This window comes from Nomascus leucogenys, chromosome 22a (assembly GCF_006542625.1).
Source record: "Nomascus leucogenys isolate Asia chromosome 22a, Asia_NLE_v1, whole genome shotgun sequence".
In the NCBI taxonomy this organism is placed as follows: domain Eukaryota; kingdom Metazoa; phylum Chordata; class Mammalia; order Primates; family Hylobatidae; genus Nomascus; species Nomascus leucogenys.
Window position 1 is genome coordinate 54,475,901 of NC_044402.1, and position 25,984 is coordinate 54,501,884.

General features: G+C 55.4%; 3 protein-coding genes across 22 annotated transcripts in view; 2 read left to right on the top strand and 1 right to left on the bottom strand.

Moving 5' to 3' along the window:
• The first annotated feature begins 692 nt into the window (after positions 1–692).
• On the top strand, positions 693–6,520 carry PHF1 (PHD finger protein 1). Of its 6 annotated transcripts, none has more exons than XR_004027830.1 (15): positions 697–1,301; positions 2,318–2,492; positions 2,578–2,659; positions 2,768–2,863; positions 3,263–3,363; positions 3,476–3,624; positions 3,803–3,898; positions 4,108–4,176; positions 4,311–4,434; positions 4,545–4,612; positions 4,791–4,895; positions 5,033–5,211; positions 5,302–5,396; positions 5,657–5,737; positions 5,877–6,520. XR_004027830.1 is itself a non-coding variant. In XM_030802920.1 (15 exons), the coding sequence occupies exons 2-15, from the start codon at positions 2,334–2,336 to the stop codon at positions 6,163–6,165; spliced, it is 1,701 nt and encodes a 566-aa protein (XP_030658780.1). In that variant the 5' UTR covers positions 703–1,301; positions 2,318–2,333; the 3' UTR covers positions 6,166–6,507. The 6 variants fall into 6 exon arrangements, 4 of the variants coding, with proteins under 4 accessions (XP_030658782.1, XP_030658781.1, XP_030658780.1 ...); XM_030802920.1 differs by having other exon boundaries at positions 703–1,301; positions 5,022–5,211; positions 5,660–5,737; positions 5,877–6,507; XM_030802919.1 differs by having other exon boundaries at positions 706–1,301; positions 5,022–5,211; positions 5,877–6,507.
• Positions 6,521–6,615: 95 nt separating this feature from the next.
• Positions 6,616–8,397, bottom strand: CUTA (cutA divalent cation tolerance homolog). Of its 6 annotated transcripts, none has more exons than XM_030802933.1 (6): positions 8,151–8,397; positions 7,544–7,758; positions 7,314–7,373; positions 7,159–7,204; positions 6,982–7,031; positions 6,616–6,836 (listed from the first exon to the last, which is right to left on the bottom strand). In XM_030802933.1, exons 1-6 carry the CDS (start codon positions 8,247–8,249, stop codon positions 6,710–6,712), a joined length of 597 nt encoding a protein of 198 aa, XP_030658793.1. In that variant the 5' UTR covers positions 8,250–8,397; the 3' UTR covers positions 6,616–6,709. The 6 variants fall into 6 exon arrangements, with proteins under 6 accessions (XP_030658793.1, XP_030658797.1, XP_030658795.1 ...); XM_030802937.1 differs by having other exon boundaries at positions 7,544–7,880; positions 8,151–8,229; XM_030802935.1 differs by having other exon boundaries at positions 7,544–7,709; positions 8,151–8,225.
• A 1,729-nt stretch (positions 8,398–10,126) lies between these two features.
• SYNGAP1 (synaptic Ras GTPase activating protein 1) overlaps positions 10,127–25,984 on the top strand; it is a 33,630-nt gene continuing 17,772 nt past the window's right edge. For 8 of the 10 annotated variants that reach the window (XR_004027828.1, XM_030802889.1, XM_030802891.1 and 5 more), the window contains exons 1-7: positions 10,276–10,384; positions 13,550–13,671; positions 15,858–15,963; positions 22,238–22,329; positions 22,782–22,903; positions 25,253–25,406; positions 25,619–25,717. Coding sequence is in view for 9 of the 10 variants with exons in the window: in XM_030802889.1 (XP_030658749.1) it covers positions 10,318–10,384; positions 13,550–13,671; positions 15,858–15,963; positions 22,238–22,329; positions 22,782–22,903; positions 25,253–25,406; positions 25,619–25,717 (762 nt within the window). In the remaining variant the exon portion in view is untranslated. Of the gene's footprint in view, positions 10,385–13,549; positions 13,672–15,857; positions 15,964–20,451; positions 22,106–22,237; positions 22,330–22,781; positions 22,904–25,252; positions 25,407–25,618; positions 25,718–25,984 lie in introns of those variants that run through there. The other 2 variants (XM_030802890.1, XM_030802897.1) reach the window with 2 other exon arrangements.

The window sequence follows — 25,984 nt, forward strand, 5'->3', positions numbered from 1 at the left end:
TGCCAAACGTTTATGTGGGAGGCGGGAGCGGGGGCTGAGGGCTTGGTTTTTTCTCCGCTCTGCTATCACGGGTTCTGGACCTTGGCCAGGATCATCTTCCCCTCTGCTAATACCCACTACCCCTTCCGTCACATCAGGGAGGTGTGCCCTCTAGCTATCCACGCCCCCTCCTTGGTCACTAGTTATAGATAACTTTCACCCTTCCGCCGGTCGCCCCAGCCCCAGGGAAGAACATTCCTTTGGTAGGTGTCGGCAAACGGGGACCGGACCCCGGAGTCCGGAGGCGGGGCTAGCGCGCGCTCCCAAACTGCTGGCTCTTTCCTCCCGCCCTTTCCCTGCCTTTCCGTTTGAACGTCTGGGGCTCTGCCCGCTCGCTGCCCATTGGCTGGCTTTCGGTGGCGTCACCGCCTCGGGTCCTCGCCCCCTTCGTCTTTGCGCCAGCCCTGGAAGCACGGGGCGGGACGTCCCCGGGAAGCGGCGCGCACGCCCGCCGACTCCCTCGCGCCAACCGCCGACGGCCGCCGCCCGGTGAAGGAGGGGCTCAGTCCTCCCAGGTGTCGCGCGCAGGAGGGGACACGCGTGCGCAAAAGGGCGGTGGGTGGGGCGCGACTCGCCACGGGGAGGGCGGGGCTGGGGCTAACGGCGAGTGGAAGGCGGGGCGCGCGAGGGAGGAGGGCGTGGTGGGGGCATCGAGAAGGGTGAATGGAGGGCGGGGCCGTGAACTGGGGCCGGGGGGGCGGGACTTGGAGTGACCATAGGGGGTGGGGCAGCTAACGGATGTGGCATGGGGCGGGGGACCAGGCCGGAGGCGGACTGCCGGGAGGGGGGATTCCCTCGTGGCCCAAGGGCGAGTCTCAGGTCGGAGGAAGGGGCTGAGGGGATTCCCTCTCCCACTGGGTCCGACTCTTCGCTCCCCAAGCCGCGGAGGGCCAGCCTCTTCCTCGGCGCCCTCCAGGCCTGTTGGAGGTGAGGGAGGTGGGGTGAGGTGGTGCCCGCCCCCCCCTCCGGCTCCTCCTTTCTCTCAGTCCTCCCCTCCCACCACCCTCCCCCCAACCGGTCCGTCCCTCCCCTCCCTCCCTCCCCCCCTCCCCCCCGCCGCCTCCTCCTCCTGCCGCTGCCGCTGCTTTGGCTGCTGCGTCATACGCCCCAGAGCCGCCGGGACGGAGGGGCTGGGCCTGGGGACCCCCCGGGCTCCGCCTGCACGCCCCCCCACGCCCGGACGTGCCCTCTCCGCGCGGGGGACTCGCCTAGGTCTCCTACGTCTGCCCCTGCCCGGCTCCCGGCGGCCCCAGCTGTCACCGGTAAGGAGGCGGCAGGAAGCGCCGGTGGGGGGCAGGGAGCCGGGGGTCGGCGCGGGGCGCGGGCGGGAGAGCCTCGCCGCCTTGGCCTCGGGTCCGGGCCGACACAAGTCCCTTCTCGGACTTGCCGTCCTGGGGAGTAGAGACCGGGACTGGGACACGCCCCCCTCCCGGGGCACTCAGAGAAGTTGTCTAACCCGGGGGCAGGGAGCCCCGAATTTGAGGGTGACCTGACATAACCTGGCACCAGGATGATTGTTCTTAATGAGACACGCAGGCCTGGGGAGACAGCCGTTTCTGCTCTGGAAAACATCTCCAGAAAAGGTCCCAAAACACATCTTCTGGGCAACAGGACACCCTAATTATGATACCTCTAAACAGAGTAGCCTTTGCTCCTACAACCATAATTTCTCCTAAAATTTCAAGGCCAGTATATAATATCCCAGGAGAGCTCTGGAAGCTGGGAAACTAGCAACTAGGTTTGGGGTCGGGGGGAGGGCAGTTACCGAGAGGAGAGCCCGTCACTAGAGTTGGAAGAGGACTCAAGAAGCTGGTGATGGGTGCCCAGTGGTTTCCTATCCAGGTGTCTCAGGGATTTGGAGATGGGGGCACAGATACTTCATTCTTGACGGCAAAATAGGGAAAGAAAATGGGGAAGCTGGCCGGGCTGGGTGGCTCACGCCTGTAATGCCAGCACTTTGGGAAGCTGAGGTAGGTGGATCATGAGGTCAGGAGTTCGAGACCAGCTTGGCCAACATGGCCAACACCTCATCTCTACTAAAAATACAAAAATTAGCCAGGCGTGGTGGCATGCGCCTGTAATCCCACCTACTTGGGAGACTGAGGCAGGAGAATTGCCTGAACCCAGGAGGTGGAGGTTGCAGTGAGCCAAGATTGTGCCACTGCACTCCAGCCTGGGCAACAGAGCAAAACTCCATCTCAGAAAAAAAAAAAAAAAATACATGGGGAAGCTTTCTCAGCATTCATAACCTTCTCCTCCCCATTTCTTTTCTTGCTAGGCCCCCCCAGGATGCAATGGCGCAGCCCCCCCGGCTGAGCCGCTCTGGTGCGTCCTCACTTTGGGACCCAGCTTCTCCTGCTCCCACCTCTGGCCCCAGGCCTCGGCTTTGGGAGGGTCAAGATGTGCTGGCCAGATGGACTGATGGGCTGCTATACTTGGGTACCATCAAAAAGGTAAGAACTTCTACCTCTGATCTTCTTCCTAGTCCCCTTATCTAATTCTGGTTCCCATTTCATCCTCTTTGCTCACCCATTCCAGGTGGACAGTGCTAGGGAGGTGTGTCTGGTCCAGTTTGAAGATGATTCGCAGTTTCTGGTTCTATGGAAAGACATTAGCCCTGGTAAGACTCTAGAGACCTGAGATTGCACATCCCATGGAAAACAAACCTGGCTTAGAGGGGCAGAAAGAGACTTAAGGGCAGGCCCCGTGACACTGTGTTCTCTCACAGCTGCCCTCCCTGGGGAAGAACTCCTCTGTTGTGTCTGTCGCTCTGAGACTGTGGTCCCTGGGAACCGTCTGGTCAGCTGTGAGAAGTGTCGCCATGGTGAGATTGCAGGTCACCTGAATGGTCCAGCTTGCTCTTCCCTCCAGGATGGTCCCTATGTCACCTGTCCTGGCTTTAGTCCCCAAGCCACTGCTCTGGCCAGGCTGCTTAGCCCTATCTTAGTCCTCATCCCCTTTCAGGGAGAAGCAGCAATGGAAAGGGGTGGTATAACCTTTGCAGGCAGAGGATAGTTTAAATGCATCCTTTTGTAACCATATGACCTTGGACAAATCCCTTAACCTCTAGGAGCCTCAGTTCCCTGACTTGTAAAATAAGGGTAATGTACCCCTTCATCAAGACCATGGTCAAGGATTAAGTGAGATGGGTAAAGACTATTCCTGTCCCAATACGAAGCACACACAAGTATACAATAAGTGGTCTACTATTATCACTCTTCAGCTTATCACCAGGACTGCCACGTTCCCAGGGCTCCAGCCCCTGGAGAGGGAGAGGGCACATCCTGGGTATGCCGCCAGTGTGTCTTTGCAATCGCCACCAAGGTAAAGGCACTTCCCTGTTACCCTTCTTATGGGAGCCTCCCATCCACAGCCTCTCCCAAGCCTTTTCCTCTCCCCACCCCTCTGAAGCCACCCACCTGTCCTGTCTCTGCAGAGGGGAGGTGCCCTGAAGAAGGGCCCCTATGCCCGGGCCATGCTGGGTATGAAGCTGTCTCTGCCATATGGACTGAAGGGGCTGGACTGGGATGCTGGACATCTGAGCAACCGACAGCAGAGTTACTGTTACTGTGGTGGCCCTGGGGAGTGAGTAATGAGAGGGGAGCAGACTGTGGAATGAATGATGTGGTGGTGGAGCCCAGGAAATGAAGGAAAGAGAACAGGATGAGGGTAGCACTCAGGGGAATGGGAGGTATGTTTAGGGTTCGGGGCAGTTATGGGGAAGGGGGTTTCTGGAGGCCAGAAGTCCTGTGTTCCCCCTCAGGTGGAACCTGAAAATGCTGCAGTGCCGGAGCTGCCTGCAGTGGTTCCATGAGGCCTGCACCCAGTGTCTGAGCAAGCCCCTCCTCTATGGGGACAGGTGAGACCAAGGCAGACTCTCTAGGAGCCAAGGATGCCCTCTTTCTTCGTGCTCCACCCTCAGTTCTCCCACACCCTTCTCCACTCCAGTCTCTTCCCAACCTCTGCAGTGTTAACTCACCTGTTCGCCCCATCCTTGCTTGTGAGTCTTCCAGGGGATGGCATAGTTTTCCTGTGTAAGTGTGTTTGCTCCCTCTTGCCAATGTCCAGGTTCTACGAATTTGAATGCTGTGTGTGTCGCGGGGGCCCTGAGAAAGTCCGGAGACTACAGCTTCGCTGGTAAGCTGGATTGGGCATGACCTCAGTGTAACTCCACACCCCCAGTATTTCACTCTATATGCCCCAACCTCCCACCTCAGGACTCCCCTGGCTCTTAAAATGCCTCTGTGGTCTTGAAAACTTTGTTTTTCCAGGGTGGATGTGGCCCATCTTGTCCTGTATCACCTCAGCGTTTGCTGTAAGAAGAAATACTTTGATTTTGATCGTGAGATCCTCCCCTTCACTTCTGAGAATTGGGACAGATTGCTCCTGGGGGAGGTAAGGGGTAGTGCAGTTTTGGGGGTTGGGATGGGACAGGGAGACGTAGTGGAAAGGGGAAGAGAAGAAATCCCTGCTCCCCTGGCCCCATTTTTCTTCATTTCTCCCAGCTTTCAGACACCCCCAAAGGAGAACGTTCTTCCAAGCTCCTCTCTGCTCTGAACAGCCACAAGGACCGGTGAGTTGGAGGGAAGAGGAGGCAAGGATGAGGCTGGGAAAGAGATGGAGATTGGAAGCCTGGAAGGGGAGGGGCTTGCAACCCACCTAGAAGACTGACTGAAAAGGATTGAGGAATGGCGTAAGGAGGAATCTTTTTTTACAGCACTGACCCTATATAATTTCTCTTTTTGCCCCAGTTTCATTTCAGGGAGAGAGATTAAGAAGAGGAAATGTTTGTTTGGTCTCCATGCTCGGATGCCTCCCCCTGTGGAGCTCCCTACTGGAGATGGAGCACTCACCAGGTCACTGGTCCAGGGGGGATGGGGGAAATTCTCAGGGTGTTAGTCCTGGGGGGGTATATGTATAGAGATGGGGAGGTCTTGGGGGTGTCCGGGAGGGGGCTGGGGGGATAAGGAGGCCTCTTACAGCTTCCCTTCAGGGCAGGGCCCTGGGGGAGGGGTCTCACGTCCCCTGGGGAAGCGCCGGAGGCCGGAGCCAGAGCCCCTGAGGAGGAGGCAGAAGGGGAAAGTGGAGGAGCTGGGGCCACCCTCAGCAGTGCGCAATCAGCCCGAGCCCCGGGAGCAGAGGGAGCGGGCTCATCTGCAGAGGGCACTGCAGGTACCGGAGCAGGGGGAACCCTATGGAACAAATGGTGGGGTGTGGGAAGGAGTCAAGGATTATCTCTCAGTCCTTTGCCCCCTCTTCTAGGCCTCAGTGTCTCCACCATCCCCCAGCCCTAACCAGAGTTACCAGGGCAGCAGCGGCTACAACTTCCGGCCCACAGATGCCCGCTGCCTGCCCAGGTCAGTGCTCCTCTGCCCCTCCCCCACAAAGTATGCTCCCAGTTATTCACATCTTCTGGACTTTATCACCCATAATTCTTTTCCCTCTCCCCCTTGGCTACCCACTTCTTGGCCTAGACCGACTTCTAGAACTAGTGTCTGGTAGCCAGTATTCTGGGGAAGGGAGTCCCTTGGGGGTAGTGTTTGAGCTCTGCACTTCCCAGGGGGAGAAGGTCCTGTTCCCCTGCTTCAGGTCCTGACTTTCCCCACTCCAACCCCAGCAGCCCCATCCGGATGTTTGCTTCCTTCCACCCTTCTGCCAGCACCGCAGGGACCTCTGGGGACGGTGAACCCCCAGACAGGTGAGATTCTATCTTCTATTACCAGTGATGCTCCTCTTCCCATCTATGTGCTCAAGGCTCTTAGTCTCTAACGCTGTTTCTCTGATTCAGTTGTGCTCTCCATTTCTGCCCATTTCTTACAATTGCCTTCTCTTCCTAGGTCACCCCTGGAACTTCACATTGGTTTCCCCACAGACATCCCTAAAAGTGCCCCCCACTCGATGACTGCCTCATCTTCCTCAGTCTCATCCCCATCCCCAGGTCTTCCTAGACGCTCAGCACCCCCTTCTCCCCTGTGCCGTAGTTTGTCTCCTGGGACTGGGGGAGGAGTCCGAGGTGGGGTTGGTTACCTGTCCCGAGGGGACCCTGTCCGGGTCCTTGCTCGGAGAGTACGGCCTGATGGCTCTGTGCAGTACCTGGTTGAGTGGGGAGGAGGGGGCATCTTCTGAACAGCCTGCCTCTGCCCAGCTCCCCATTCACACACACCGGCACTTTCATACCCTGACCTCTGACCTCACCTACAGCTGGGATGTACCTGGAGAGATAGGGGGTAGTTCTCCCTACTGCCCAGGCTGGAATCCAAGAGGGGGGGTTAGGGAAGAGGCTCTCTTATCTACCCTCCTTCATGATTCCTGACCCCTCCCATCCTTCCCATTTCTTTTGATGTTATTTTGTTACAGCTTTTTAAATATTTTTTAAAATTATTTAACCCCTGGGGGCAGAGACTGAGGAGGGAGGATGATAAGGGATCCCGGACTCTGTATGATTGAAATAAAGAGAAATAAACAAATCTAGCAGCTCTGAGTCATTCTGAAAGTTGTAGAGAATACAGGGACTAGAGGCACTTATATTCTCCCAACAAATTTGTATACATGACAAGGAAAAAACAGGCAAAAGGCAGACCCAAAGACAGGATTTATTGGGGGCCCAGTCATCACCTGGAAGTCAGAAGGCGTTGAAGTATCGAGGGGATCATGGCAGGAACGGGGCTCATCATGGCAGGACTGTGCTAGAGTCAGAAACTGACTCTGTGACCTGGCGCACCCACTGCAGGTACGGAAAGTTCCCCTGTTCCACGGGCAATGCAATTACCTCGGCCACTTCGTAAGGGTGCACAGAACTACAAGGATAGGTGGGTGGGGGAAGGGGATTACTCAAGAGATTTACCCAAAGGAACCCACTCCCTCACACGCAAGCCCTAGACTGCCCAGCAAGTCACACCCACGCAGTACACACCCTCACCCCATCCATCTCAAAGTTCTCACCGAACAAAATCTGTCAAAGCTGGGACCAAGGAACTTTGGGTTTTAATCATCTAAGGGACAAAGATAAACATGGTTGAATCAAGGAGTGGGATTGAGTTCAGTTTCTCAGAAGAGGGGTAAGGGCTAAAGGGGTCAGGGATTGGGGATATTTTGTTGGGTGGGGGAAATGTTTCTCACCATCAGCACCTCACTGTCTTCCTCGATCTTCCCTTTCCACTCATAGCTGAAAGGTCAGAGGGGGAGAGTTGGGGGGGAGCAAAGAATTTCCCCCAGGAAAGAGGTTCCCAGTCAGCTCCCACAGTTAGGTTAACCCCCCAACTCCTATGACTCACATGGAGGTAATCTGAGGGATGAGGTTGACGCAGGCTGCTAGGCGCTTCTCCACCACGGCCCTGGAGTGAAGAGACAGTCCCATTCAGAGTACCCCATGACCCCAGTTTTTGTACTGGCAGCCCAGAGACAGGCTTCCAGAGCTGAAGAAAGGAAAAAGCAGCACTCTTCTGCCCCACCCCCAACTCTCCCTTCACGATCATCCTTTCTCGCTGCATATCGAGGTCCCTACCTGGCGATCTCCTTGGCGACCTTCTCGTTGGGGCAAGTGACAAAGGCTGCAGAGACCGAACCCGGAACGTAGCCGGAGCCGGAATCCGAGGCCAGCGAGGGCTGGGTCGGAGGGCTTCCAGAGGCCATGGTCAGCAGGACTCGGGGTAGCAACAAAAGGCGGGAGGCCACAGGCAGCAGCGCCGGCATCCAAACAAAAGACAGGAGCAGAGAGGCCTGAGAGCAGGAGGCCAATTCGATCTGTCCTCACAAACAGCCCAGGAAAATTACACCCGGGGAAGCCTTCGCTTAGATCCTCAGGCTCTGCCCTCCCTCTGATGCACTCCCGAAGAATGCTCCTGAAGGTGAGAGAGAAACTTGGAAAATAAAGCAAAGGCTCATTTCACTCACACCTCAGGGGGCCAACCTCTGGGATTTGGGGTGCAGGTAGCGGTCGAGGCTTCGAGGACCGGAAGGGGCGGGGCGGGGCCGGTCACTCACCACTCCGCCTAGCAGGACCGCGGGAGCCCGCCCCCCACTCATGCGGCCTACGCTGGTAGAGGAGAGTTGATCTCAAAAGCCACACGTCACACGCAGAAACAACCCCAGGAAGAGCGGCCTCTTCTTACCTGGGTGGCAGCCACGTGATAAGAAAACAGCGTACACCATGTGACAGTAGAAGAGGGACCACCCGCGCCTCCAGAGCCAGCCAATCCTGGCCCTCTCATGGCGCGGTTTGCCCGCCTCCTGATGAGGGAGGAGCCATGGGAGACTTGACCAATCGACCACCGGATCTGCAGACGTGCGCGGAAATGGCACGCCCGTTTCCGTGTGAAGCTGAAACTACCACTTGCTGGCTGAGGAGAGCCGCTGCGGCGTTCCACTGTCACGTGAGGGGGCCGGTCCTCTCCGGCGGCGGCACTCGGTGAGTGACGCCAAGTGGCCAATCACAGGCCAGCCCCGCAGGCCACGTGAGGCGAGAGCTGGCTCCAAGAAAGGGGGGCCAGAGACCCCGCATAGTCGATGCGTCAGGCTGTGGAGTGGGGAATCATCCTTAAACCCCACAGTGTGCCTAGTGACCTCCCCTGCACTGTTTCCGAGGCCTTAAGGAGTGGGAGGGTCTGAGAAGGACCCTTCACCCCAACCTCAGGGTTAAGAGAGCGCCCCCTGCCCTTATAGTTGGGACAGAGATATGCCTGGGTTTGGGAATGAACAACGGTGATCTAGAAGCCCGCTGTCCCTGGGTAGCAGGGAGTGATTAGGCAGGCACGGGCATGGCAAGACAATAGCTAGGTGAGGAAAGAATCATTTTAAGATAGAGCGAGACCCTGTAAATGGGGTAGAGGATGGTGAAAATGGGGCCTAGGCATCTTAATTGAAAACCCAAAGCTTGAGACAGACTGCTGAATCAGAGGGAAGGAGAACGAGGGCTGCAGGGTGGGGACAGTGGTGATGGTCCTTCTGTCCCCTCTTCCCTGCCTATTCCACTCCCCAGGATTGGTCCACCTCTCAGCCTTGGGTCTCCTTCCCCCGAGGAGCCAGGACCTGCCCTACATAACTTCCCTGGGGCCCAAGCACATCCTGTGACCCAAAAATGGAGAGAGGGGCCAATGAGAGGCAGAGAGGCGGGAGGAGGTGCAGAGAAAAAAGCTCTTGCTACTGCCCTCACCCAATATTTCCCCTCCCTTCAAGGTCTGAGGTCATTGGTCTGGTGGTGGGGATGCCTCGGAGTTTCCCAGGCTGACGTCAGGGTTATACCTCTCAGAGGTTCTAGGGCAGGGAAGTGGGGAGGGGAGGTTCCCTGAGATCTCTGTCTTTGAGTTTGGAGTTTGTCTCTGAGACAGATTTTGGAGGGGTCTTTCAGTATTTGTGTGGAGATCTTTCTTAGGACCCAGTTTCCTTTTATGCTTTTGGTTTGGGGGTTTCTATGTTTCAGGGTCTGTGGTCGCACTCTGAGGTCTTTCGAAGTCTTCTTCATGAATTTTGAGTCTCTGAGTTGTCCATCTCCGGACCAGCTGATGTCTCTATCTCCCCTTAAGTCAGGAGTGTCTCTGTCTCTAAGTTCTCAGTCTCTGAGATCTGAGTCTGGGGTCTTTCTCTAGGTCTGAGTTCTCGAAGCTCTAATTCTACATCTGGCTCTTTCTGAATCTGGGCTTCATCTTTTTCTGAGTCTAGGTTCTCAGGTCCTGGGCCCTGAAATCATCATCTCAGGGTCTGGAGTCTAAGATGTCTGTAGGTATGGAGAACCCTTTTGAGACTGGATTTTCAGATTTTGATCTTGGGCTCCTCTCTCTGGGGGATCTGGGGTCGTTTTTTCCTCAAATCAGGAGTCTCTTTTCCTCTAGATTTTGGGCCTGTGTCTCAAATTAACCCACAGTGGGGGGTGGTGAAGTATCTTTCTCTGTGGGTCTAGGGTCTCTCTGTCTCAGGGTCTGGGGTCTGCATCTTTAAGACCTCTGTCTCTCTCTGGTGTGTTTTTGAGTCAGGGGTCTCTCTCTCTCACAATCTGGGCCTCCCCGAGTAGGGGTGGGGGCTGCAGAGTCTCTCCCTCCTCCTCCTCCTCCTGCTCTCTTCGCTCTCGCTCTCTCCCCCGCCCCCCCTCTCTCTCGGCTGCCGCTGCTGCCGTTGGCTCTTATTCTCCTCCTCCTCCTCTCTCCTCCTCTCTGCTTCTCTCTGCTCCTCTCTCCTCCTCTCTCCTCCTCCTCCTCCTCCACCTCCTCCTCCTTCTCCCCCTCTTTCTCCCCCTCTTTCTCTCTTCTTTCTCCCCCGTCCCCCCGCCCCCTCCCCCCAGGCCTGATGAGCAGGTCTCGAGCCTCCATCCATCGGGGGAGCATCCCCGCGATGTCCTATGCCCCCTTCAGAGGTACGTGGTGGGGGGAGGGGGAGGGCCATATGGGGGGCAACAGGGGGAGGGGCAGGGGGCGGGGGAGAGTCGGGGCCAAGGGAAGGGAGCGGCTGAAATGGAGGGAGAGGGGAGGACCGGGAAGGCAGGGGTGGGAGCAACCGGGAAGGAGGGATTGGAGGCCAGAGGGATAGGGGTAGATAAGGGACGGAGGGGCCAGGAAATGGGCCTTGAAAGGGGGCTGAAGGGAAAATGATGAAGGGGAAAGAAAGCACCAGAAAGAGGTGGGAAGGTGGAAGGATTGGGTTGGGGAAAAAGCTGCAGAAATAATTTGGGGGTGGGAGCTGAGTGATGAGGAAAACATCAAGGAAATAGAGGGACAGAGTCTTGGGAGAGGGGCTAGGAGGGAGAAATGAAAACATAGGGGTGAAAAGAGAAGCCAAGAAGATGTGGGGGGAGAATTTGGTGGGGGACTCAGAGTATGGTAAGGGGCGGAAAAAGACGAGGATGGAGGGAGAGAAGGGGCCAGATGGAGAGAGAGGGAGGCAGTGGGGGGCGGGGGGATGGAGGGTCCAGATGGAGGGAGGAGAGAAGAGAGAGGGAATGGTGGGGGAGGGGAGACCAGGGCAGGGGGAGGGCCAAATTATGTGTGCTTGGGGGGGTGGCAGTACAAGTAAGATTAAATGATGGGAGTAGGGGACAGGTTAGGATCCTGCCCCAGACTCTGACCCTCTTAAAGGCTCTTGACCAGTAAAATTTAACCTCTGGGGTCTTAATACTGTCTTCACTTCATCACTTTTACCCCCTTCCCCCACCCCTCCAATCCTTATTTCCATTCCCCCTCCCTTCTCTGCTGTCCATCACCTATATCTTTCCCCCCATATGGTGTCCGTTCCTTATATGAGTCCCCCTTCTGTCCTTCTCCTATATCAGTCCCCTCTCTGGTGTTCATTGCCTCTCTCTATCTCTTTTCTATGTGGTCGCTCCCTTATATATCTATTGCTTCTCTACTAGTCCGTCTTGACCCCTTGTCATAGCCCCCGCATTAGGTCTGCCTCCTTTGCTCTGACACATGTCCAGTTGGGCCCTTCAGGTGTATTCCCTTGCCCCTAGGCATTTACCATCATTTCTGCCTCCTTTTCCATCTACTCCTATTATTTGTCTCCCAGACCATTCCTTGTCACTACAAGTCTGTGCCTACTCACTTTCCCTTAATACCTCAACTCTTATTATCATTTCTCTTTTCTTGTCTCCTCTACTTATTGGGGTGTTGGAGATTTGGGGTACAAAGACACAGGTTTTGATGGTTAGAACAAGGGATCCCCATCTCAGCCCTTGAGGGATTTCTCATCCTAGTAAAAATTTCCCCTTTCTCAGCCATGTTCCTCTGCCTCTTGCATCTGCCTCCCAGAATCATTCTTCACCAAGTCCAGAAAGTATTTGCGTGTGTGTGTGTGTGTGTGTGTGTGTGTGTGTGTGTGTTTCTAGAGTTGTTCCTAAGTTCCCTGCTGCCAGGAGAAACATGCCCTCTGAAGTCTAACGTGCCTCCCTTGGCTGCAGCCTGAACCAGCCCTTTCCCCAAATGCTTATGTGTATCAACAGATTTCTCCTCTGGGTATACCAAGTGTCTAAGTGCGGTGTGCATGTTGCCTGCAATGTCTGTAGTTTCAGAGGCTAGGTATTGGTGATCTCTGTATCTAGAGAACATTAGTTAGTCTCTGAGATGGGTCGAGATAGAGTTTCAAAGTCTGTGGTTTCTAGATGGTGGACATTCTGAGGGTTCATCGTTCACTGTGATCTGGAGGTTGGGTAAATTTGAGAGACATATTTATAGACAGAAAAGGGCTGAATTTGCAAAACTCTGCTACTCAGTGCATTCTGTTGGAATGAAGCTCAAAGACCAGTTCTCCTGCAATATACTCATGGTTATCCCATAAAGGTGACAGAGTTTGATCTTTTTTCCATCTAAAATTTGATACCTTAAGCCTAATTTCTAGCTCTTTGCTGTCGCCAATGTGACATCTCTCTTACTTCAATAGGGCCTGTGTGGCATTGGGTTTAAAGGAGAGGCAGTTTGCAGGGAGAGCGGCATGGCAAGAACAACAGAGTCGGGGAAGGAGGACCCTGGGCTCATCTCAGCCATGGGTGACATTTGGTCTACTGTTCTCTCTTCTGAAAGTTTTGTTCCCATCTCCAACTCTTGTCTTTGGGGGCCCCTCTATGTCACCAGGCCTGGATATTCCATTCTTTCCCCCTGACATCTTTCTTCCTCAAGCTCCTCACTGTGCCTTGGGGAGGCTCCTGACCTATGGAGTGGCTTCCATCCTGTCCATTGAGACTAGGTGGGGTGAGGTGGTGGCGGCAGTGTTGAATCTCTGGACACTGAATGGGGGAAGAGATAAATTTGGTCTCTACTCGTCCAAACAGGGGCATATTTCCCACTGTCTGCCCTGGCCCCTTCACAGCCAGATGCCAACAAAAGCCATCTTCTCCTTACCACCAGAAGAACCAGAACTTTCCCTAAAGGATGAACAGGGTTGAACTAGGGGAGGAGGGCACAGAGGAGGGAAGAGTTGGGAGGGGAGGCCCTCTTATGTCTCTGACTGTGAACAGGTAAGCTCCCCGACCTCTTCTTTTCTAGATATTTAGCCCTCAGAATCTCATGATCCCAATGTTCCTACACACACCCCATCCTTCTTTCTCACAGTCGTGTAGCTTTCCTCGTACTCTTTTATAGGGGGTGGTGCCACCTTCCAAGTCCTTGTCTTCTGCAGCTATTTGGATGTCTTCCTCTACCCAGATATCTGACACCAACTTCTCTGTTTTTCTCCTGCCAATTTTGCGGCACCTCCACCTTATTTTCCTGAAGTAGATGGAGAGCTCCTTCATCTTTCTCTGCCCCCAAACGTGTACCTTCTCTGTCATATAATTCCCATCCCTGAACCTCTGCATTTCTTCCCCCAAGTCTCCAGAGCCTTCTGTGATGTGATCCTCTCTTTTCCCCTATGTATAAATGCTTGTCTTGTGTTCCTTTAGAGTTGCCAGGTGCCTCACTTTCAACTGTGATCTCCTGAAGGCCGGTGGGGTCCCCTTCTCACTTTATGGACTCTCTTCTTTCCATTTTAGGCCTCTGCTTCCAAATGCATAGAACCTCCCTTACCGTTTCTGTGTGTCTCTGTCCTCCAGATGTACGGGGACCCTCTATGCACCGAACCCAATACGTTCATTCCCCATATGATCGTCCTGGTTGGAACCCTCGGTTCTGCATCATCTCGGGGAACCAGCTGCTCATGCTGGATGAGGACGAGGTGAGTGGGGTGAGAAGGCTGGGAAAACGCATATGGGAGAATGGGGAGAGTCCTCATTAGTGAAGGGGAGAGAGACACAAAGAAGGCAGACAAAGAAGAAACATTTGCAAATGGCAGGAGGGTGGCCATTGAGACTTGGGTTGGAGTGTGACAAGAGGGGTAGTCATTCTCTCATCTTGGGCAGGGAGTCTTTGAGGGTTATGAGCTGTGTTGGGGAGGAGATGTGGTTCTGAAGATTTTGGGGGTGGGGAGGCTCCTGTTTTCACACTGTCCATATTGTAGGATAGGTTAGAATGGAGAAGGGGAACTGAAGGGTTTGGAGAATGGGTGAAGACATGGAAGGCCTTCCCCACCAAAGCAATCCTCAGGACCCCTCTCTGCTTTGCCCACTGAGCAAGACTCCCAGTCCTTTCTCCATCAGGGGGCAGAGTGCAAGGAGAGAAATTGCAGGACCCAGGGAAGAGGCAGGGGATAGAGGAGGTTTTAGGTAGCTGGAGGATACTGGGAGAGAAGACTGAGGTCAGTGGATCTTGGCATGATGGGGGTGAAGACTGGGAGGGTGATTGAGATCAAGGTTTAGAGAGACACTGAGAGGGCTTCTGCAAGGGACTGGTTGGACATCAGGAAGGAATATAAGGGAGGGGAACTGGGAGTATGTGGAGTTATCTAAAGGAGTACGAGTGGAGTAGGGGCAGGGACTAGCCAGAGTAAAGGAGATGAAATGGACAGAGGTCTCTTATGGGAGGTGGTGGCCATGTATGGAGATCTGAGAGCCAGGGGAGTGTGGGTTGATTTGGGAGCTGGGTCAGCAGGAGTGTCCATCGGAGGAAATGGAGGATGAAAACTGGAAGGGTGCCCCACAAGTGTGAGTCAGGGAATGGGGGTGATTTGGGGGACAAGCTTTAAAAAATGGTAGGGTAGCCTGGAAAACCAAACGTGGTGAGAGATGGGCCCTCAAAGTTATTGAGAATGGTGTGATGAGGATTGGTTAGAATTCGAGTGAGGGCTAACTAGAGTGTCAAGGGACCTGTGGGGGCAGGTGAGAGTGTGGAGAGATGGCTGGGTAGACAGCTTCCAGGCCACAGAGTAAAGTAGAGGTGTTAAGGAGAGGATATGGTGACTTCGAAAGGAGAGGTGGCTTGGGGAGTCTAAGTTTTGGACACCATTGGGAGACATTTGAGTGACTGTGGTCAAACCCCTATATCAAGGTTTGGAGTCTGCAGGACAAATGGGGGAAACTGGAACCAAGAGTGGGGACTGTTATAGGGATGAAGAGGGAAGACAATGGATTGGGGTAATGAAGGAATGACAGAGATAGGGACAGATTGAAGGGAGCAGTGGCCAGCAAGCTGAGGGGCAATAGGAATGGCCAGTCTGGAGTAGGAAGGGTGTGTGTGTGGGAGGGGGAGTAGATGGAATTGGGAAAATGAGCAGCCTGAACAGACGCAGGGAGTTGGAATTGGATGGGTGGTGGAACTGGGGCTGGGGGATAGTGAGGGGTCTGTTCCTGTGGCTCTTGGTAGAGGTGGAGGAGACTGCAAGGGTGAAGGTGTATGGAGGTGGACAGGGGGAGTGGGGTGTGAAGCTTAGGAAAAGGTGATGGCTGAGGGGAAGAAGGGAACTGAGAGATGCTGCGTCGGGTGATGGAAGGAGATGAAAGGTGGCGGAAGGTGACCAGGCCCTCTGGGGGGAGGGGAGGTTGGGTCCCAGTCTGGCCGCAAGCCGGGCCGTGGGAGGGAGACAAGCTGTGGATCCTGATTATAAATGCAGCTTCTGCTACCCCCGTGACAGGCTCGGAGGGAGAGAAGGGGGTAAGGGAGGTGGGAGGTTGGGAGGAAAGCAGGGAGAATGGAGGAACTGAAGGTCAAGGGAAAACTGGATTCAGAAAGTAGCTAACTTCTGAGGAGTTGCCCAAGAGCTGAGTAGGGTTTGGGAGAATTCTCGGGAAGGTGTTTCAAGACAAATGGAGGGAGAAAAGAGGGTGGGATGGCAAAGAATGAGAGAGAGAGACTGGCGGAGAGAAGGGAGAGATCCAGTCACCAAGTGTGGAGGGGCCAGGGCAGAAAAAGTGGGCAGGCTTAGGGGGAAAGGGAGGCCCGCCCTTCCTGGGAGGGGGCGGAGCGGGGAAGAGGGAGGGGAGGGGCGGCGTGGGCCACGGAGGTCTGACACACCCCCACCTCCCCTAGATACACCCCCTACTGATCCGGGACCGGAGGAGCGAGTCCAGTCGCAACAAACTGCTGAGACGCACAGTCTCCGTGCCGGTGGAGGGGCGGCCCCACGGCGAGCATGGTACGGCGGCCGAGCAGGCTCTCATGCCCCGGACAGGCGCGGGGAGAGGGCTGAAGGTGGACCGGACTGGTGGGGCGGGGGCGCTGGGGAGCGGCGGGAGCTGGCCGGGGGCGGGAGAAGGCAGAGACAAAGTCTCGCTTCCCGAGGGGAGAAGGCGCCCTCCTCTGGAAGGTGGAGCGGGACAGGGGCTGTGGGTGAGAGGCCCCTGTGGGTCCTCGCTCGGCTTCGCTCCCTTTCTTCTCTCCAGCAGTGAAGTTTAACTATTTTCCTGGTGCTTGTAAAAATAGTCTCCTTAGATCTTTAGCTTCCAGTCCTTGTGTTCCTGCCCCTGCCCCTCCCAGCCCCTGGTCTGGGATCTTGGAAAGAATGACCTAGTTCCTGCCCTCCCCCCAGACCTCTGCCCCACCCCTATGCTCCTGATTCTTCTTCCGGACCTTCAGTCCTTGAGGTATCCTTCTTTTCTTGCCCCCTTTTTTTCTCCTCTCATCAGCTGCTTCTATTTTCTGCAATTGTATCACCCCCCTTTCTCTTTCCTCCCTGATTTCTCTTATTTTCTGTACCCCTCTTGATTACCCCGTCCCTCCCCTCTGCTCCCGGCGAAAGTCCATCAGACTCCCATCTCATCTCCTTTCTGTCTGTAGAGCTATCTGCGCGGTCTGTCTCTCCAACTCTCTCCCTCTCTCCATCTGTCTCTTCCCCTCCCTCCCCCTTTCTGCCCCCCCAACCCCCTCTTTAGTCATTTAAAAAAAGATTTTTGTCTTCCTGAGAAGTTCGCTTAAAAGGTTTCCATGGGAACAGTGAGGGGAGATGAAGGCAGAGAACAGAGATCTGCAGCCAAGGTGCAGAGAGACGCCCTCAGCCCCCGGAAACCCCCTCGTCACTGCCCCCTTCCACTGCATTTCCCTTCCCGGACCCAGCGATCCAGGTTCCCCATTCCTCCAACCCCCAGGTGACCCCTTTTTCCCACCAGCTCCCCCTCCCCTCAGGAATTCAAGCTACCAGTTTCTCTCCCTTAGAGAGCCAGTGACCTGTCCCCATCCTTTGGCTCCTTCCAGCCTTCTGATAGGTCCAGGCCCTACTAGCCTTGTGGGCCGGTTTGGGGACCTTGGGTGGGTGGGTGGGTGGGTGGTCAGCGATGTGTCATTGTCATGGAAATCCCATACCATCGGGGTGTGTGGGTAGCACATCTCTGTGAGGCAAAGTCAGGTGGTGGTGGAGTGTATACAGAGAATGTGTGTGATGTCTGTCGCATCTGTGTGTATATGTATATGTGTGTATGTCATGTTCATGTCTGGGGAAGATGTGTGTGTTTGTGTGCATGTGTGTATATCTGCGTTTCCAGGCCAGAATGGTCACATGCTCACAGAGCATGTTTATCATGTGTCCCGTGGTTGGCAGATCTGCCCACTTATTCCCCATCTTTCTCCTTATCCTGAGTCCTCAGGGTCTAGGGGTCTCTGGCGGGGGTCTCCCGTGTGTTTTGGGTGGGGACACCATGTGTGTTTGGAGTTGAGGTGGCATGTGGAGGTTGCTGTATTGTGGTTCAGTAGGGGCTGGGAGGGGTTCCAGGGGCATATGTATTTGGGGGGAGGGCTTAGTGAAAGTTGATAGGGGGTGAACGTTTAGGGTCTTCAGGCAGACATGGAATGTGTAAAGGGCATGGAGGATGTGCAGTGGACATAGGGGTCGTTGGGACCTTGGGGACTTGGCTATGCAAAGGTGTTTGCTGAGGCTGTGGACTCTCCAGCCCGGGCGAGGTCGCCGGACCTTTGAGGGGCATTGGAATCCTGGGCTCCTCCTCTGCTGGGTGGAGCCGCGAACCCTCGTTCTCTCCGTGGTTTTGTGTGTGTGTGGGGGGGGTCCTGCTCAGGAGGGGATGGTGGGTGGCCTGGTTTGTTTTGGGGGTCCCCGTGCCCCCCTCCCCCGTCTCTCTCGCGCTGTCTCCGGGCGACGGGGCTCGTGACAGAGGCGGCCACGGCAGCAGCGGTCGCCTAGCAACGGCGGCGGGGCCCGGGCAACGGCGGCAGCGGCGGGAGCGGCGGCGGAGGGAGCCGTTCCCGCGGCCGTCACCGCGCGGCCGTCCCGGCCGTCCCGGGCCCCGCCGCCGCCCCCACCGCGCCGGGCGGCGCGAGCCGGGCCGTACCGCCTCCTCTCCCTCCGCACCCCGCCCTTCCCCCGTGCAGGGGCGGGGCCCCTCTCCCACCGGGGACACCCCTGACCCCCCCGGGGGGGCGGTGCGAGGTAAGGGCGGGGCCGGGCGGACTAGGAGCGCGCGTGGAGGGGGGGGCGCCGCGCGCGTGGGGCGGGGGCGCGCGTGTGCGTGGGCGCGGGGAGGGGGGTGGGGAAGCCGCGGTGGCGGCGGCGGCGGCGGCGGCGGCAGCTGCTCCCTCCGCATGTTCTCGCTGCATCTTCCGAGTGGGGGGAGTTATGGTAACCGGAGGGGAACAGCGGAGGACGGGAGGGTCGGGGACCGGCCTCGTGCGGACAGGGTCTTGAGCACGCGGGGGCGGTCGGTGTGTGTGGGATCTTGGAGCCCTTGGTGGAAGGGGCAGCCCGTGTGTCCGCGTGTGTGTTCGTGCCCATGCTCGTGTCTCCTGTGTGTCGGTGCCATGTGCACACGGGGGCCCAGTTCCTCGTGCACACATGTGCAGCCAGCCTTGTGCAAGTGTGTCCTGTCTTATCTTGCCTCTGCCTGTTTCCTGCCTAGGGGGCTGTTTGGCCAGCCACGGGCTTGTGGGGCAGTCCGCGGCCTTGCTGGTCCATGTCACCTCTGACCCTGAGCATGCATATCCCTGGCTGGGGCTCACCTCCTGTCAGCCTTCTGTGTGTGGGAATGTGTGGCCCTATGAGCAGGATGTTCTGTGTCCCTGGTGGCAGGTGTGTGTCTTTGCATGTGTGTTCCAGCACTGGCCTGAGTATCTGTGTCAATCCCAGCATGGGTGTCCAGGGCGTGTCTGGATGTGGGTGGTGTGGCTGGGGGGAGTAAGTGTGTGAATGTGTTCCTTGGAATTCTACTGTGTATGAAACACCTTTGGGCTGGGCAGGTGTAAGCCCTGCTTGGTCAGTAAGTGGGGACAGAAAAGCTCAAAAAGGGAAGAAATGGGGTAAAGAGGAAAAGTGGGGAGTGGATAGGAGAGAAGGAATGAGAGAGGCCTGAAGAAGAGAGCAGAAAGCAGGCCAGGGAGAAAGAATAGCTGGAGAATGGGAATGTGGGAGAAAGCCGAGCCAGACTTAGAAGAGAGAACAGGGGATAAGAGCTTAAGATGGGGAACTGTATAGAGATGGTGGGAGAAGAAGGGGTCTGGGAGCTGGGGAGGCAGTGGGGAGGAGAGAGTCAGGCCTTCTGGTAAAGTGATCTCTGGAAGAAGAAAGGGAAGAAGATGGGAGAAGGCACTGGATTCTTGTAGGCCTTGTAGGATCAGGCTTGGTTTTGGATCAGGGAAGGCCACTCAGGCATACGGGCTGGCTCACTGAGGCCTGTCATGGCAGGGACTGTCATTAGAGGTTCATATCCCCAGCACAGAGCTCTGTCTCTCATTTCTCTGCTCTGTGTCCAACCCTGTTCTTCGCCCTTCTCTGGCAACCTCCCTCCCCTGGCTCCCCTTGAGAGCTGCCAGCTGAGTGTGGAGACGAAGAAAGGCCAAAGGGAAGGTTAGGGATTTGGAGGGCAGGGGGAGAGTCTGTGGGTGATGGCAAGATTAGAGATGTTGGAGGAGCAGGAGTCCAAGCCCTTGCTGTGTGTGTGTGTGAGTGCCATTGTGTGTGTACACAGGGTGTGTACATGTGTGGGTGTGTGCACAATGCCTGTGTTACGGGTTTGTGTAGGTGGCTGTTATGTGTGTGCATGCGTGTATACATCGTGTAGGCATGGGACATGGAGACCCAGGATCACAGTTTATGCTTTTCAGGTTTGCTGTGTGTGTGTGTACACGGGTGTGTGTTGTTTTCTCTGTACATGTCACTGCATGCAGCACTAATAACAGGATGTTCTGTGTTTCTGTCACTCTGCCCCCCTTTCCTCTGTGTTTCTGCTATTCTTTTCCTGTGACAACAAAAGTCTTTAATAAGCATATGTGTATGTGGCCTCTGTGTACCTGTGACTTATGAGTAAGTTCATGGATCTTAGTTCTTGGTAATATGTGTAAGGTTATATTACTTCCAAGAACCAAGCAAGCCAATTAGCAAATTTGTTCTTCTGTTAATGCTTTAGTTCCAAAGCAGAGTTTTAATGCATTTAAAGTTAGACTTTATGCCTTTATTAGATGAGCTTGCACATGAAAATAATGGCTGAGCTCGGTTCCCTGAAATGAGAGTGAGGCAGCCATACCTAAGAAATGCAGAAAAATGTTACTAGGGAAGAGATATCCTGAACCATTGGATGCATTGCTTAGTGTGTACCAGAAGGATAATTAACATATTTGCTCCTGGTTTTTCTTTACTCTGGTGGCAATCTCGGATGCCTGTGTTAGAGTAAGAGAAGGGCTGGGGGAGGAAAGGGGGTTGTCCTGAGACAGAGTGGATGTGGTTGTACTTTTCACGTGAATGAAAGGATGTTTGTGCTTCTGAGATATGGAGATACCTTTCTGTGGTCAGGATCATGGTGTACTCAAGCATGTATTTCAGGGGTTAAACTGGAATTCCCCTGCATGGGGACATGTGTGTCTTAGGGTTATAGGTCCATTTCTGTAGTGTGCTGTCCACATGATTGCCCAAGAGACTTGGGCCACGAAGTCCACACCAGCAGCTCTCATGTGGGTAACTGGGTTCAAGTATGTACTCCCTTGCTGCAGTGCTCACATATGTCAAAGCATGTATCCTGTGGGGTGTGTGGGCCTCAGGGTCTCAGAATGTGGATCCGTGCTATGCCCGTGCTCACAGTTGTCTGTATGTCTCAAAAGCACATAGATCCCCAGTTATTTTTTTGTATTGTGGTTCTCATATACACGTACCTCCACAGCTCAGTGTATGTTTCTGTACTATACACCTGTTCCTGAGGGAGTGATAGGGTTCTCGTGTCATGGGGTCCACATTTTTGTATGCAAACCTCCTAACACCTGGGTTTTACAGGTAAAGGGAAGCTGGGGACTGATTCTAGGGCAGTTTGCAGGCAATTTGCAATTCTGGAAGTAGACAGTGAAAATATAATTGTGGTCCTCCCTTGTTCTGTTCTGGAACCTAGAGGGTTAACAGGCAGCTCTTCCGGTCCACCCCCCTCCTTCCAGCCTGTAGCTTCTTGTTGCCGTGGAGATGGTGGCCCCGCCCCTGATGCAGCACCTGCCCCCCCATTGGCTGCAGTGGTGACTGTGGGGCTGAGGGGGGAGCCCAGGCCTGGGCAGCCATTCTGGAGCTGGAGCCGGAGCTTGGCATCCCCCCACTTACATTCTCTTCCAGCCCCTCGGCCCCTCTAAATTCCCTTGCAGCCGAGCCTCAGCTTCCTTTTTCAGAGCTTGCCATCCCTCTAGGCTCTTGGCAGACTGAGCTGCATCCGCATTCACCTCCCCTCCTCCTCCTCTCCCTGTCCTTACTTGGGAGTCCCCAGAACCCCCACTGCCCATCCTTCCTGCTCCCTGCCCACTCCCCTGCATTCTTTGCTTTTCCCCTCCCCCCCCCCGCCCTTCTGAGCCCCTGCCACTGCAGTGCACGTGGAACCGGCTCCTTCTCCCCTCCCCCTACCTGCCCCTTCCTTGGATTTTCTGTCCCCAGCTTCTCCCCCTGCTACTCCTCACAGGTCTCTTCCAAGACCTCCCCCTCCAGTCCAGGGAGGGGGTCATGGGAGGCAGCCCTGGCCCTCCAGACAGACAGGGGTTCCAGGAGGTGCGGGGCAGGTGGAAGATGTGCCCAGTAGGGGGGAGAGGAAAGCCTGCTTACAGGCAATGACCTTTAACCCATCTTTCCCCCCAGCTAGCCCCTTCTGGGGTGGGTGGGCACCAGGGACCTAGCCTCCCTGGATCTTTGGTGTCCTTCATTATTGGGGTTTTACTGACCCTCTCAGCCATGCTCCCCTGCTGACTGCCAGCCCCAGTCATGGGCCTAAGGCCTCCCACCCCATCCCCCTCAGGGGGCTCCTGCTCAGGTTCCTTGCCCCCTCCTTCCCGCTGCCAGCCTCTCCGCCGTCGCTGCTCTTCCTGCTGCTTTCCGGGGGGTAGGTGAGGCCGGAGCTGAGGGGCAGAGGGAGGTGGGGGTATGCACTGGGGTCAGGGGTGGGAACCTGGGTTAACAGCTTCCCTCCTGGCCCCCTCCCCAACTTCCCTTCTGGCCATTTCCTCCCCTCCAGAATACCACTTGGGTCGCTCGAGGAGGAAGAGTGTCCCAGGGGGGAAGCAGTACAGCATGGAGGGCGCCCCTGCTGCGCCCTTCCGGCCCTCGGTGAGTGGTGCCTACCAGATGTGGCTCAGCTGGGCCCCCTCCCCTCCAGCCCCAACTGGGGCCCTAGGAGTCTGAGAAAGAGGGCAGGAGGGGGAGAGAGGGAGTGAGAGTGAGAAAAAGAGTGTGTGTCTGTGTGTGTCTCCCCACCTCTTTGGTTTCCCCCTTCTTGGCTCTGCCCCCCTGCTACTGAGACCAGCCCTCCCACCTTCTCCAAGCTGTGTGTGTGTGTGTGTGTGTGTGTGTGTGTGTGTGTGTGTGTGTGTGTGTGCTTGCACTGTACCCATGGGAGCAAGGAAGACAAACTGGTATTAGGGTTCCTATCCCCCTTTTCTCGCTTCTGGAGACTTCCCTTTTCCCCATCCCACTTTCATCCAGGGGCTCTCTACCAGCTGAGGGATGAGCAGGTAGAACTGACCCTGCCCCAACCCACCCCATCCCCATTTCCCCCCCAGCAAGGCTTCCTGAGCCGACGGCTAAAAAGCTCCATCAAACGAACGAAGTCACAACCCAAACTTGACCGGACCAGCAGCTTTCGCCAGATCCTGCCTCGCTTCCGAAGTGCTGACCATGACCGGTACAGGGGCTGGAGCATGTGGGATGAGATCGATGTAATGTAGGGTCTCTTGTGTGAGATGCAGAGGGAGGGGGTTATCTGTGTGCAAAGGTTGGAGGATTCAACTCAAATTGGTTGGGGGATGTCACGGGGCAGGGGACAGAACAGAAAAGAACTAGAATAGGGATCTGTGAGCAGCAGGAGAGGGGTAGGGTGGCAGAGAGAAGACAGACAGACAGGCTGGAAAGGGAATGAAGGTGAAGCCAAGGAGGGACTCCTCAGGGACTCCTCAGGCCAAGAAGGATGGGCTCTAGCCCAGGATCAAAGGAGCTGTACAGGAGGAGAGTGACCCTGGAGGAATGTTTAAGGAATGCAGGGAAGGGGTTGGTAGGTGAGTGAGCAATAGGCTCTAGGTGGAAGGGCGTCAGGGAAGGTCAGGAAATACAGGGGCAGCAGGTTGGAGTGGGGCTGGGGGTGGCTGAATGAATGGATGATGGCTAGGGCTCAAGGACCTCATCAGTGAGGGAAGAGACAATATACGGCATGGCAGAGAAGGGGAGGCTGGGACAGGTGTGCAGGGTGACAGAATGGGGAGCAATCCATGGACTGAGGCATGAAGAAGCAGCCCGCAGAGAAGTCCAGAAGGCACTGTCCCTGAGGCCAGGCTGAAGGAGACCTCACTGTTTGCCTTTGTTGCCTGCCATTTGGGGTTCCTCTCTGGGTTTCCCCCTCACCCAGTCACTCCCCAGGGAGAACCATGCCCTCCCTTTCCCCCATGTCTGGCCACCCCCAGGATTGGGCAGGTAGGGGGGAGGTTGGGATAAAGTGAGTCACACCTTTCCCTGCCCCCCTCCTATGTTGCCAGAGCTGGATTTGGGGCCGGCAGGGGGTGAGGGCATGGTATTCCTGGCCGCGGGGGCGGGGTGGGGGGCCGGGGGCCGGGGGAGCGTCGCGCTGACGGCAGCCAGAGCCTGCGATGACGGGGCTGCTATAAATAACTTCTTGGAGGCTCCCACACCCGAGCTCCCCTCCCGCTTTCCCACTGCTCTCTACTCTTCATCCCCTGCCCATCTCCATACCACTTTTGTATTGCTATCCTACCCCTCATTATTCCATGCCCCCAGCCCCCTTTATCTTCTGCCCCCCTGCAGTGATTTTTTGGCATTCCATCCCCTCTTAGCCCTCACCTCGTTTCTCCCCGGCCATCTCTCCAGTTGGCCCTCCTCCTCTTCTCCTGTCCTCTGTCTTGCTGCACATACCTTTGTCTCCCCCTTTCTCCTTCTTGCCCTACCTCCTCTTCTTCCCTAGTCCCTGTATTCTGTCTTTTATCCTCTTTCAGCTCTTTTCTGCCCACAGCTTTCTCCTATTTCTTATGCTTTTCCCTCACTCTTTCCCCTGCTTCTGCTAAAACTTGTCCTCTTATGCTGTGTTCATTCATTCATTGAATCATTAAATGTTTATCAGGCACTAGCCTTGTGCCAGGCCCAGGCTAGACATATCTCTTCTCTGTGCCTTCACTTCTTTACTTCCACTTTTTCCTTTATACTGAGGCTCTGGTTTCTGGGGTTACCTGGAGGTACTACCTAGAAGTGCCCCAGGCCCACTTTGTTCTCTCCTTTTTTTTTTTTTTTTTTCTTTTCTGCCTTGGTCCATTTCTGTGTTGAGATATTACTAGGTGTCCCCAGTCCTCGCAATCCCTTAGGTGTGAGATGGTGGGAGTTTTTTTTTTCCTTTTTTTAAAAAAAATAGAAATAGGGTCTCACTGTGTTGCCCAGACTGGTCTTGAACTCCTGGGCTCAAGTGACCCTCCCACCTCGGCCTTTGAAAGCGTTGGGATTACAGGCGTGAGCCACCAGGCCCAGCTGGAGCAGAGGAGTTCCTTAAAGGATTCTGATTTTTATCACATCCCTCACGTCCTTCCTGATAGGCAGGTTTCTTTCTGTGTCTGTTTGGGAAGGGTGTTCAGGGGGCCTTCTCTCCAAGTCTCCATCCTGGAACAGACTGATGATGCAGGGTACCTATGTGTTTAAGAAGAGTAGGGGGGGCCGGGCGCGGTGGCTCATGCCTGTAATCCCAGCACTTTGGGAGGCTGAATCACTTGAGGTCAGGACTTTGAGACCAGCCTGACCAACAGGGTGAAACCCCGTCTCAACTAAAAATACAAAAAAAAAAAAAAAAAGAAAAGAAAATTAGCTGGGTGTGCTGAGGCAGGAGAGACAGACGCTTGAGCCCAGGAGGCAGAAGTTTCAGTGAGCTGAGATCACACCACTGTACTCCAGCCTGGGCACCAGAGCGAGACTCTGTCTCAAAAAAAAAAAAAAAGAGTGGGGAGCCCTGATCCCTTCCTCTCCTGAACCTCCTGCCTGCCAGGGCCCGGCTGATGCAAAGCTTTAAGGAGTCGCACTCTCATGAGTCCTTGCTGAGTCCTAGCAGTGCAGCTGAGGCATTGGAGCTCAACTTGGATGAAGATTCCATTATCAAGCCAGTGCACAGCTCCATCCTGGGCCAGGAGTTCTGTTTTGAGGTACTGGGTCTAGTGGGCTGGGGAGGGCCAAAGGACAGGGGTGATGGCAGGCGGGGGGCAGAGAGGTCTAGAGAAAGTGGCACAGGTGGGGATGTCAAGGTAACAGAAACTTCTGGGACTGGAGGAAAGGAGGATAGGCCAGGGAGGAAGAGAAGGTAGCAGAGTCTCCTCCCCTCTGTAGCCCTTTCCCTCAACTCCACACTCCTTTCTAGGTAACAACTTCATCAGGAACAAAATGCTTTGCCTGCCGGTCTGCGGCCGAAAGAGACAAATGGATTGAGAATCTGCAGCGGGCAGTAAAGCCCAACAAGGTATTGGGGAATAAAGGGGACACAACCTGTGCAGGGCAAACGTTGTGCCAACACGGGAAGCTGGGGGCCTAGGGAGGAAAGTGAGTTAAAGGAGGAGAGGCTTGGGGAAGGAGAGGATTGAGGTACAGGGTACCTGGACAAGCAGGGGGAGACCCCCATTATTCTGAGTCCCCCATTTCTTTTCTCTTTCTGTACTGCTACCCTGCCTTATGATCTCTTTCCCTGCCATAGAAGTCGTAGATGTACAGAGTTGATGGGGCTCTGGAA